The sequence below is a fragment of the Rhynchophorus ferrugineus genome, unplaced genomic scaffold, assembly GCF_030347505.1.
Source record: "Rhynchophorus ferrugineus isolate W39M unplaced genomic scaffold, kcgeb_rfMv2 rfM10, whole genome shotgun sequence".
Classification (NCBI taxonomy): domain Eukaryota; kingdom Metazoa; phylum Arthropoda; class Insecta; order Coleoptera; family Curculionidae; genus Rhynchophorus; species Rhynchophorus ferrugineus.
Window position 1 is genome coordinate 28,602,616 of NW_027472589.1, and position 13,274 is coordinate 28,615,889.

Consider the following 13,274-nt stretch of genomic DNA (forward strand, 5'->3'; position numbering starts at 1 on the left):
TGGTGTTCCTATTAGGTCCACATCTCTCTCAAATAATATTATGGCTCCCGGTTTGATGTTCACTTGGTGATGTCGCAGCCCACTAAGTACCATCTTTTGCTGTCATTCCAGACAGCGTCGCTTCTATTTCACTTTCTTCATCCTCATCCTCTCCATCTTCACTTTCTTTATCTTCATCCTCTCCATCTTCACCTTCTTTATCTTCATCTTCCTAATCATTATCTTCATTATTGAGTACAATGTCATCATCTATTATGAATAAAATATACAATTTATATAACATAAAATACATTATAACTATCAACGTACACAAAAGAAAATAGAAATGTTAATTATCTGTATCATCCACAATCCGAAGCTGCCGCCTGACTCGGGGGGAAATATTCATCATCACTACTACACTCACTACACGCAGTCATCATCAGATTCTTTTGCTTCGAATGTTTTCTCCAAATTCTTATTACTCTGAGAGCGGGTGATTCTATTGTAAACTATTTAAAATTTATTTATTACTATTTTTTTAATATTGAAAACATAAAATAAATAATTTACTTGAAAATAAAACAACTAAATCTCTCCTTACCGTCTAAAACTCGAAGAATCAGCCATTGTATTTAGATTAAATATAATTTTTTTATTAATATATTATTATTATATTATATTTTAATATATTAATAATATTAATAGTTAATATTAAAATTGTATATTTTCTTTTCACTTTCAGTGTATATTTTATAGTCTGTTCACTACGCTTGTAGAATTTCAACTAAACACGTTTCTTTCTTTTCGTACGACATGAGAAGGGGAAAGGGACATCTCAGGTACTTAAATATCGATTGGCTTGGCATTCCGCTATTGTTATTTCTACGAGGACTATAAACTGTGTCCCTATAGCTATTTCATATGCCACATATGTTGAGACTAACACAAGAAACCATTTCCAACCGCAATAACAATTAATACAATATAATCCTTTAAGTGGTTCTAACGTTTTTATTTTAACTTGTGATTTTATAGAATTTGTAATCTATAGAATTTGTAATCCAATTTATTGCAACAAGCGCATTCACCATTATGCTCGAATATACATTCGTCATGACGTGATTATTCATTTATATATTCGTCTTCTGATGGCCTGGAAATTATTATTTGCACGGGCGTCGCAATCTACACTATTTCCACCTTTCCGTTTCGTCGAATTCACGTCGGCTCGGACTAAAAATGACGAAGCACGACGGCTTATCTGAATTTCAAATCTCAATTACGGCTTGGAAAAGGAATTCGGAGTTGATTCGCCGCCCGAGACGCAAGTGGCGGATAAGACTTTTCAGCCTTTTCCGATGGAGGCTGCGGAACGGAGATTTTCCGACGCTTTGGCTAAATTGTAGTTCGGTTCGGAGCGTGACTTGGGTTTCTATTAATGTTTTTTTGCATGCAAAAAATAATAACTCGGAAAATATTTTTCATTTCGTATCAAGGTCAGGGTTTAATTCTTTTTTTTTTCGTAATTTAAAATATTCTACAATATTTTACGATCTTTCTAGCGATATAGCGATGAAGAGTCAATAGAACACGGTTGCCAATGCCGGTATATCAAATTCTCCAATAATACCTATCTACAGAATTTTTGCGCATGGGACATGTGTATCCGACTTTTCTTGCTTTTATACCTAGACATAGGAATAAGAACTCAACAAATAAAAGTACATACAATTTGTACATGTAAATGATTTAATAAAATATAAGGAAGTTCCATTTATGATTTATTTGTCTTAAAAAAGAGTCTAAATGTTTACTTTTTTTGCTATGTTCAATAGAAGTTTCTCTTATCAACCTGTACTGCATATTTGAACATCAGAATTTAAATTCCATTGTTTTAACCGCGCTGCCAATAACTGCTTTATTTTTTTGGAAGATTTAAGTCACTTATTAAGTCCTTGAGATCTTCAAATTTGACAAGGTATGGTGTTTTTGGATCAGGTTCAATACCGAATACAGATGAACCCTGAGAGAATAGTTGATTTTTCAATACAGGAGGAACAGGTACAGGATTTTTTTCTCTATGGGTTATTGGACCTGTTGTCAATGATACATCAGGATAAGATGTTTTCTTTGAATTACCTTTAAGTTGATTCACAACGCAAAAATAATAATCTCTGTGATGATCACTTAGTTCCCTCCAAATTCTTGACACCACAAACTTCGTTGCTCTTTCTTCACCTCTGTACCAGCCTACAATAAGACGTAACGCATAACTCAATGAATGGTTCCATATAATTATAAAAAAGAAAAGAAAATAAACTCACCCTTCAAAACATGTGCAAGACTTTTAACAGGTAGATTAAAGTAAACTTGATAGACGTCGCGAATCTATACATTTGTACTTAAATCATACTTTTTTACTTTAATATATTCGCCGCAAATATAGCAAAACGAGTCAATGTCTCAACCGTTTAAATAACGATTATTTTTTATCTTCTTATAATATGGAATAAAGTATAATGTTTAGAATTATAACGTTACAGTTTTATCCATATTTTCTCATCCATATCCATATCATCTTGCAACCATTTTGATTCAAGGGTTAAACTTGGCACTGTCGCACAATTTCTTAATTTTTACATTTTTTTTACGTGTGGGTGATTTCCCATTCTCTTTTAATATACAAATGATCAATACACTCTATTTCAGAACAGTGACATTTTTATGAATGCTCTGCGACAAAATTTAGCACACTACAAACTATTCATTTCAACTCTTATCAAAACTAATAATTCGAAACTAAACTATTTCGATTCCAAGATGTGTGGAAAAAGTTATATTAAGATTATTTTAAAATCCTATATGAAACGCTTTCGAAGTGGCTGATTGAAGTTGCAAAAAATAGAGGAGGTACTGTACCCATTACTGAAATAAAAATGAAATAGTTTTGTCGAGTCGTTCTAGCGATAAATCTTTTATTTTCTTACAGGTTCCCCGTAAATAATTTGTAAATAAACAGTAGCTGTCTCTTTGTAATGTTGTACATTAATCGTATATATACGAATTCATTTTTTAGTAAGAATTGAAATGAAAAATCAGCAGTGTGTTAAATTTTTGTCGCAGAGTGTATGTCTTTTTTTATACTATTTTAAAGATTCTCAAAATTAAGATTACTAATTTTCAGAATCCATATGGATATATATAGCCTATTGCCTTTGATGTAAATCAAGTAGTGTTATTTTCAACTATATTTTATTGAAATTTATTCATATGTTTGCCCATTGTGTAAAAATCGTCACTCCTGTGCAGGTTGTTTCAATAACATAATGTTGTAAAACTTCTGGTAAATGCTGTTTTATTGGAATAAACTTGGGCGTTAGTAATCCAGTAAAACATATACACGTTTATGCTGAGAACAAATGTTGTAAACTAAACATAAAAGTTGTTATAACGTCTGTCAAACACAACTTTTGTCAGAAGTAACATTGTTTGTTTAAAAACTTTTTTAGTTAAATTTTATCATTACCGAAAGTTTTCTCAAACTGTCTTCTTGAAGTAGTTCCGCAGATTCAATTTAAACATTGATTGCATAGAGCTCTATTACATTAATTGTGTTTATTTTGTTGGCATAAAATCGAGTTACCATTTATTTGAAGTTGTTTTTCTGTAACCTCAATTATATAGAGTTAATTATTTTCGTATTGTAATTTAATTTGTATGTATAGAAATAATAAAGTGTTAAAGGTTTTAGAAAACAAAAACTATAAATTTAAGGGAAAGCAGAGGCGATTGGTTGAACGGCGATAGAAAGTGACACTGAGGATTTTTATTTATTAGAAAACAGACCAACCCGTCTTAGTCGTTCACCATTCAGGTGGTTTTAAAGCAGATGGTCATGGCCATAACCAGTATTATGTAACATATCCCTCCTAAAAAAATGACTACAGGAATGGACGTGGTTGTTGTCCACTCTAATAGTTTATAGTTGTAAAATTATTTTTGAGTATTGATTGTACCTTCGCCTGCCAGTTTGCCTTTAAAGATCTTGGAAATAGCACATTTTCTACAGTAATTTCTATGGTTTCCCTCTATGGCATGGTTTCCAAGTTAATGATTCCAGATTCCAATAATCTACGGCTGGCTAAACTAAGTTATTACAATCAGCCTTTGGTGGCCGTTCATTCTAAACTGCGAGCTTCAAATTCGAGTAAACTATGTTAATTCACAGCAATTTCAGTTCGTCTTTCGTGGCCTTACACCTTGAACTGTGATGTCTGTGCTGGAAATCCACGGATTAGGATTCTTTTTCAAAGATTGAATGTTTTTTATTTGGAATAGTTTATGTCTAGTGGTCTTTGAGCACCTTTATCCATCTTTATGATCTTACAGCTTCAGCTGTAAAACTTTTGCGCCCGAACTCAATTTAACTATACCAAGGAATGCTTCGAGTAATTGTCTTTTCCTTCTTCTTCTTTTCTTTTCTGTTAGACCTGAATTATCTTTACACCGTTTAAATCCTTTATTACCCAACAGTGTATGAAGGGATGTTCTGCATCCCTTAAAGGGCTGCATATATCTAAGCTTTCTATCTATCTAAATTATGTTTATATATATATATATATATATATATATATATATATATATATATATATATATATATATATATATATATAAATATACCTTCTATTCAACGTGGGCTCCGAACGACGATCCTCGTCATTAAGCCTACCGACTGGCGAGTGACCAACTTAGAAATTATCCCAGAAGGATTCCGGTCTTACCCAGCCTGGTTACTCGCGTAACTAGGATCATTTTCCTTGTCGGATTTTACACTCTTATCTAGGACAATCACAAATATTAAACAATCATGAACATAAATTTACAACCATGCTCCAGCACGATTTGAACCCGCGGCTATTGCAACAGTAGTAGGACCGTCCTGTTGCCTTTACCACTGCGCCATCAAACCGGCTGTTATTATAATAAGACGTTTGACAACTGAACGAATTTAGCAAGCTGATTCTGTTACATGTTCGAAGTATCATATAGCATTGTGTCTGTTTTTAACTAGAATAAAATGAGAAGGGAAATGTCTGAGAAGGAATGTTGTCTGATTCTAAAACGGATTTTAGAAATTGCGACAGGCAATACATTAAACGTCTTGATGACATGAGTTCACTGTAATTTTGAGTAGACTATAAACCTATGTAAACATAAATTCAGCACATTATTTTCAAGATTACGGCTAATACGGCAAAGCCAGACCGTTAAAAAATCAGTCGAATGACGGTAGTAGGTCCGAAAATAGCAATTGAAAGTACACGACTGAAACGGTCGATAGTAGTTTTCACTCGATAGTTCCCAACATTAATTATGACCTTCAAGGACTCGTAAAAACCAACGACATATTAACATAAAATTGATTCCGCCAATGACGTGCTTACCATAGAAAAAAAAATATGTTAATACTATCTTGGCCGAGGCCCTCGGGGCAACGATTTTATGTTGAAGGGCTAAAAATAACTGTAAATCACTCATTAACCATTCGTGTGAAGTCCTGCGTGCTTTTCAAGCGGTAAATTAAGCGATAACATCTCGAAACGCAACGTTAGACCTAACATCTGATAACGGCCAATGCCGGGTCTCGAACGGGTGCTGCGCCGCGTTTTTTACTCTATATCGAACGGCCAAGAAAGAAAGATAATTTGCTTTAAAACCGGGCAATTAACGAGAGACTTTTGGCCCGATAAGCGGACCTTTGGCGAAGAAACTCCGATAAAACCGGAGACCGTATCACACGAATAGGCACCGTATATTTGTTCTTGTCCCCCATTTGGATTCTATTGGGTCGGTAGGAGTTAATTTCGGTCTTGGTTAAGTGAATTTTAGAGACATTATTTATAAGTTAGTGATGCAACCTAGAGCCGAGAGAAATACATGTTTTTCTTTAATTAAAATACGAATTACAAAATACTCTTTCGTATGTATTGAGTGTACCAAATACAAATTATTAAGCAACGACCAGTAATAATATATTAATGAACAAAAGTATATGTACGAACGCTGTATACAGTCTATCCAAAGTTATTTTGTACATACGTCATCTAAATTTGGGACGTCAGAACATCACAATGTTGCCGTATCAACCCTGAGTTTTAGTTTAGTTTGGTTTTGACATGCAACAAAATTCTAATCTAAATAACATAATTAAACAAAAACACTGTTATCAAATATAATTTATTTTAACATTATAGTTGACCTAATGAATATATTATCGAAGGACTTAAAACTACAATTAAGAACACAGTTGTAATAGTTTGTAGGTTAGGGTTGTCTTTGAACTCTTTTCCATATCACCTATGAGTTAGAGTTCTAGGCGCGTTTGTAGTTACATCCCCTGGAGGCCTAATTCACCTAATTAACAATTGTATATCCAAGTAATATATTTTACTTTCATCAAAGAACATATATTATTGTATGGTCTCCTTTGTTTGTTCTGTTAATACCTGTATTCATATTTCTTAATAAAACTAGTTTTGATCACTACATTTGCCATATCTGCAAAACAGTAACTATTTTTTCTCTCTTGACACATTTTAACCAAATACTCATGTATATTCTGAACACATAAATAATTTACACTGTACAATAAGATTACCTACAGTTATCTTATATTAATAATATACTCACCTTTACTTGTTTCTATTCTCATCATCCTGTCTTAGAAATTGGCCGCATTTAATCATACCATATTCAGAAAGTTTCATTCAAGTGAATAAGTAAGATGTTAATTTCGAATCTATCTAACATTTCTTCATAATTCCATCATTTGAAACCGAAGGTGTTATTAACCATTCCTGTTTCGAGCATGAAGTACAATATTGTAGATATACGCCATATACGGCAATGAGTTATTAACAAATGTTATGACTAATAAAACCTAATTGTTATTCCAGCATTTACCTTTTTCCATTAACTTTTGTTGTCAGAACACTATTTTTATTATTATCTTGCCATGAGTGACCGTTGGGTATATCCCAATCTGAAATATCCATGTCTCATATAAATACAAAAATTGAGATAATAAGTCTTCCTTCATTTTATTATATGCTTTAAAAAATTGTATTCTTTTAAAAGGAATGTCCGGAAGTTCCATTTTACCTATATTAAATTATAATTGTATTGAAAAACTATTCACTGTCTTTATACAATCAAACTAATCTTGGTTTGTTATCCGACGGTCGAGTCTTTTTTCGGTGAATTCAAGATCGTTTCCATCTTTTGAGATATTCCAATAGCCGTGTCAATACCAATATTTAGTGCAGCTGCAACACGTTAAAAATATTTTCAATAAAAATCGTTGAAAATTAATATTTAACAGTAAAAATGCTTACCTCTCTAACGAATTTTACTGGCAAGATTCCATTATACATTATCTCGTTCCTGTTCAAAGTAACTGACTAGAGACGCAATCTGTTCGGTCTGGCTTTGGAATTTTCAATCAGAGAAATAATAAGTAGCGATTTAAAATATATGAAAACCATCAAAGCGTTAAAATAACGTTTACCGGTTCATAACCTCTTATAAGTTTCTTAATAGTCTGATTCTAGGCAATACACTATACATCTTGATGACGTATGTACAAAAAGCTTTTGGATAGACTATGTGTGTCCTGTTTACTGAAAATAAAAAGAATGAGATGAATCTTTGTAGGGCTACTTAAAATTAATTATTTTTATTTCTTTTTAGAAAACCCAAAAGATGTCTATTCAGCACGAGAGCTATAAGCTGCAGTATTTCGATGTTCCTGGGCGTGCGGAACACATACGGTACATCTTCGCTTACGCTGGCGTCGATTTTGATGATGTACGCGTCTCGAAAGACCAATGGCCCGAACTTAAGAAAAGTGAGTATATATCAACTTATCCTTTACATGGTTATCGATATCCAAAATAACTGATCCAAAATAACTAAAACATTATTCATTTGTGTAGAGAATGGACAAAATATTATGAACAGTTAACATATATACAATATGTAATTCTTAATAATGTGTTGAGCAACAATTCACCTTTAAACAGGTGCAGTTCTTTGCGGCATCGAGTGTCTGAATTGTTTCCAACTGAATGTTGTCCCATTATTGTACCAAAACGTGATCAAATTGCTTAGATAAGTTAAAGATTGACATGTACTCCTCACTCTGTGCTCTGGAAATTCCTATAGGAGTCCAATTATGTTGAGGTCTGGCGATTGTGGCGGGAAGGGAATATATGGTCTTGAGCTATGTGTATGAATGCATGTTCGTCTTCGAATATTGCACTATTTTGTGGCACCAAGTTAGTTATAATAAGAACTTCAGCATATCATATCATATCGAGATATTCATTCGTAGTAGTGCATCGTGAGGTGAATACTACGATATTGTTCCCCAAATTCATAACGAAACCTTCCCTATGCTTGACTGTAAGGAAGTAGGCAGTCCGGATCCGTAGGCTTTTTTTGAGGTTCTCCATACATAAACCTGTCGTTTGTAGGAACCAATGTTTTATCGAGATGATTTATCGTACTATACCACATTGTTCCAATCATCAGGTGTCCAGGTTTTATGATGGTTACACAATTTCTCTCGCAGCTTAGCGTTGGTTTCCGTTATAAAGGGTTTTGCAATCGCAGCCCTTCCGTGAATATTAACTTTGTGGAACTCCCGCCGTACTGTTTTTGTTCAAGTGGGTGTTGTGTTCTGTTGTCACTTTTCCGCGGTAGTTTTATGTTGTCTGGTCATAATCCTTTTTAATGTCTGTCGCTCTTTGCTAGTTAATTTTGATTCGCCGATGATACCGACGAAGGCTGAAACATTTCTTGTTTTAATAGTCACAGAACAAGGCGTATAATACGCTGATGTGTAACCTACAAGATTTGGCATGTAAATTGAGCAATACTATGCATTACGTACACGGAAGTAGTAGTAATACACGGAAGTATCAAACAATTCGCCTTCATACTACAGGCCAATCAGCATGCTTAGTTCAATCTCCAAGATTGCAGAAAGAACGATCCTATTGAAAAGGCACTGAAGAGAAAACAAGCCCTTCGTGCAGTCTTTCTTAACATCACAAAGGCATTTGACAAAGTTTGGCACGAAGGTTTAATTTATAATGCAGTAAAATCAGGTTTACTCATAGACCTGGTAATTCTACTGAGGTCATTTTTGTCGGAAAGATCCTTCCAAGTTAGAGTGGATAAATCGCGTTCATCAACCAAATCAATCAACTCCGGAGTCCTCCAGAGCTCCCCCCTTGTGCCTGCCCTTTTTAACCTCTAAAATGGCCGACATTCTAATCAGGAAGAACGTAGAAGGCGCACAATACACGGATGACACTGCCTTCTTCACCGTTACTCATTGCTCGGATTGCGCGCAAAATAGATTCCAGAGACAACTATCCACAGCTGTTCAATGGCTAAGATTATGGAGACTAGGAATTGACCCCCAAAAAACCTAAGAATATAAAAGCTCCAAGTAGATAATTACCCAATCCCCTGGCGCCACAAGGCCACATATCTTGGTTTAATTTTCGATAAACGATTCACTTGGTGCCACCACATCAGAAAGGTCATTTCAAAAGGCAACGGAATCTCCTTCACGTTGTACTCGCCACTATGTCGTAGGAGTAAAATACCACCAACTATCAAAGTTATGCTCTACAAAAGATTAATTAGATCAGTGATCCTCTTCGGATCAAACCCTTGGTTCAGCTACGCACCAACTCTGAGCTCAAAGCTCCAGGTAATACAAAACAAGTCATTTGGGCAAGCTCTGTGCACTCCGTGGTTTGTCAGGAACTCCCAAATTCACAGAGAAACTGACACCCCAACTGTAATAGATTTTGTGAACCACATATTCGAGAAATTCCTCCAAATTTCAGCCCTCTCGGATAATCCCCTCTTAAAATCCCTCTCAGAGGGTCTTGCACCTCGATAACCCCCAGCGTCCTGTTCAGTCCAAGCGGCCAAAAGCCGCCCTCGGGCCCTCGCGCCCTCACGCATACTCACCTTGAATAGTGCATTCGTGAACGTCATTTGATGTCAGCAAGGGTTTGTAAACCAGTTGGGAACCAGGATAGAAGAAAAAAGGAGACGGAAGTAGTGTATACTGATGGTGTTCATATTATTTTGTCTATGCCCTGTATAAATTAGAATAATGAACAGTTCCGTGTTTGGTTTTTCTCTGAAACTGAACATTCTATTAAATAATACACGTTTCAAACTATAAACTATAAAAGCCGTTAAAAAAATTAATTCTCATTGTTTAATTTTTATTATTTTTTGATATTCAACTGTAAGTAAATATTAGGTGCTTGTAAAACTGTGAAAATTGATAAAGTATAAATTAATAAAATTACTTATCGTTTGCTACAACTTTTTCCCATATTTCTGGTAACCTGTTGATTCCGTATGGAATGAACGATTTTGTCACTTCAGCATTTCGAAACTGCAATCTAACCATATTGATTCCTGCTGCACATTTTTCTGCTGCAACAGGGTATAATTCACAATTCGCAACATATGGTAGAGCGTACGAATGGAAGAGGATGTTTTTGAGAGCATTTTTGCTACCATTAATCATTAAATTTGCCAATTGGCATCGGTAAACATCTACACTAACAGTGTCATTCAGTTTTAGTAGCTCGTAATATATTACTCCTTGCTGATCCCACTATATATGCAGCAAGATGTTATGGTCATTACTATTCCGCGTTGTGGTCAATTTGAATGGCCTAACCCTTGAGTTTTTATCCTGGGAATTATCATCGATGGCTTTCTATCTCCAGATCCACACGCCACGAAAACTCATTTTGTATATGTCAAGAAATGAAACCGCGATGTTTAAACCGTTGTTGTCGTTGTTGAAAATTTCTTTAGGGCCTGAAACATCTGATTGATCAACTACTAAGATGTCTCAAGCTGTCAAAAATCCTTAAAATTAATTGTCTTTGAAGTTTTTGATTTTCCATGTCATTCATTGTCGTTGACATCCATTTTTAAATTATTGGAACCGACAAATGGGATATAATGGAGCATCACCATACGTTTCCAAAGTGATTGATGGGCTTCGACAGCAGATTTTCATGATTATTGTCTGTATATATTAAATAACGCAATAACCGTTATTTTATTACCGTTATTTTATAGAGATACATATTAAAACAGTTGTTTAGATTAATACATTTCACCAGATCGAAATACATGCAAGCACCTAATATATATCAATTAACTACGTACGTGTTTGTAAAGTCCCTCGGTTTATTAAATAGCTTTAAGACCGAAATTTTGCTCCAGAAACTCCGTTCGGTAAGTTACCAGTGCTGGTGATCGATGGAAAAGACGTACCTCAGAGCAATGCAATCGCACGATATCTGGCTCGCCAGTTCGGACTTACTGGTAAAACCGAATGGGATGCCTTGCAATGTGATGTTCTAGTAGATACACTGGGCGATCTCCAAGAAAGTAAGGCTTGGTATAGTCGTACAGGTTGACATTCGAAAATCCGATAGCTTAATTAATTGTTCTTATGATCTAAATATCTCATCGGTTAAGAACCTCTTAGTTATTGGTTATTATTAATTTTATATTGAAGTAAAAAAATACATAAAAATATTATTTAGAGCGATTATTAATTATCGATGATTCATGAATGTGTATTCATTCATTCATTCTTCGAAACATGCTTGCTATTTATAACGAACTACAAATTTATAGTTTTTCCAATTCTGGTGTTCTTTTCCTTCTCTTGACTTCCATACGTTCGGCTTCTATACCCAGATTTTTAAACACATTTACTTGCCCTATTTTTACAATATATTTTCCTTTAATTTTCAAGTTCTATTTTTCAATTTCAATAATTATAGCTTCTGTCTTTCCCATCATTGTGATCTTGTAAATGCTTTTATTTATTAGCATTCTATTCTACTGACATTTCTGTTTTTTTTTGTCAATTTGACATTTCTTTCTTATTTCATCTATTGAGATTATAAAAAGGTTGAGCTTAAACTTTCGCCTTGCCTTAGTTTTCATTGGGTTTGAAAGTATTGGTATTTTTTCTTTTATACTTCTTAAATTTTTATTATTCTATTTTGTTCTAACATAACCCAAAATATTTCTCTTTTTAGTCGGTTAATTCCTGTTCCAAATCACTGAATGCTGGGTATATCTGTTTTTTTTTTGGTTTGGACTTTTTCCGCTACTATACTGAGTATACTTATGTATTATTGATCTTAAACGATTTAGTTGTATATCTTCAAGCAAAATATGATAATAATGAATTTCAGGAGCTTCCTTTTATTATATCTACAATATTCTATGAACTGTTACCTTTCAAATATCATGTATATTATAGATGTGTAACTTTAAAGATTTCAGTCTTCAGGTTTTAATTAGTATCTAAACCAGCACTATTATCTTAAGATGTTGATATAATTATAGTATGTATCATTATGCAATCCTTCTCAGTGTTAGTGTTCAATGGTATATAGTCTATTCAAAGTTTTTTTGTATAGACGTCATCAAAATGTTTAATGTGTTGCCTGCCGCAATTTGTAAATTCGTCTTAGAACCAGACAATTTCCTTCTCATTTTATTCCAGTTAAAAAAGAGACACAATGCTGTCTGATTAGTTCGAACACGTAAACGAATGAGCCTGTCAAAGTCGTCCGGTTGTCAGACGTATGCAAAATTCTTGAAAGCAAAAGTGATAAGAGGTTATAACTCTAACCTATAAACTATTGTGGCTGTATAATTAACTGTAGTTCTTAGATGTACAATAATGTTAAAATAAATTATATTTGATAACATTTTTGTTCAATTATTTTATTTAGATTATAATTTTGTCGTATGTCAAAGCCGAACTGAACTAAGACTCAGGGTTCATCTGGCAACATTGCGACGTTTTGATGTCACAAATTTAGATGACGTATTTACAAAATAACTTTAAACAGACTAAATGTCTGATTTTATTTAAATATTAGTTGATGATGGCTTTGATGATGCAGTTGACAAGAATTTTTCTAACTAGAATTCCACCGCTTCTTGTTTTTTTTTCTCAAAATATTTCAAGAATGACTAACTGGTTAATTCATTAGTTTCCCTCTTGATTAGCACTTATCAACGTTTTAGTGCTTCATTGAACAATATTATTGGGATGTTTATACTTTTTTACGAATTAATGTTAATTTTAAAAGGAATATTCAGGAGTATCTGTTAATTGATGAAAACAAAATCCAATATTGCACTTTCAA

At 33.8% G+C, this 13,274-nt stretch overlaps 1 protein-coding gene across 4 annotated transcripts in view; it reads left to right on the forward strand.

The window, feature by feature from the left end:
* Nucleotides 1-13,274, forward strand: part of LOC143203985 (glutathione S-transferase) — a 44,962-nt gene that overhangs the window by 31,049 nt on the left and 639 nt on the right. For all 4 annotated transcript variants that reach the window (XM_076416378.1, XM_076416375.1, XM_076416376.1 and 1 more), the window contains 2 exons: nt 7,732-7,888; nt 11,320-11,487. In XM_076416378.1, coding sequence (XP_076272493.1) covers nt 7,744-7,888; nt 11,320-11,487 — 313 coding nt within the window. In that variant the 5' untranslated portion in view covers nt 7,732-7,743. The remainder of the gene's footprint in view (nt 1-7,731; nt 7,889-11,319; nt 11,488-13,274) is intronic.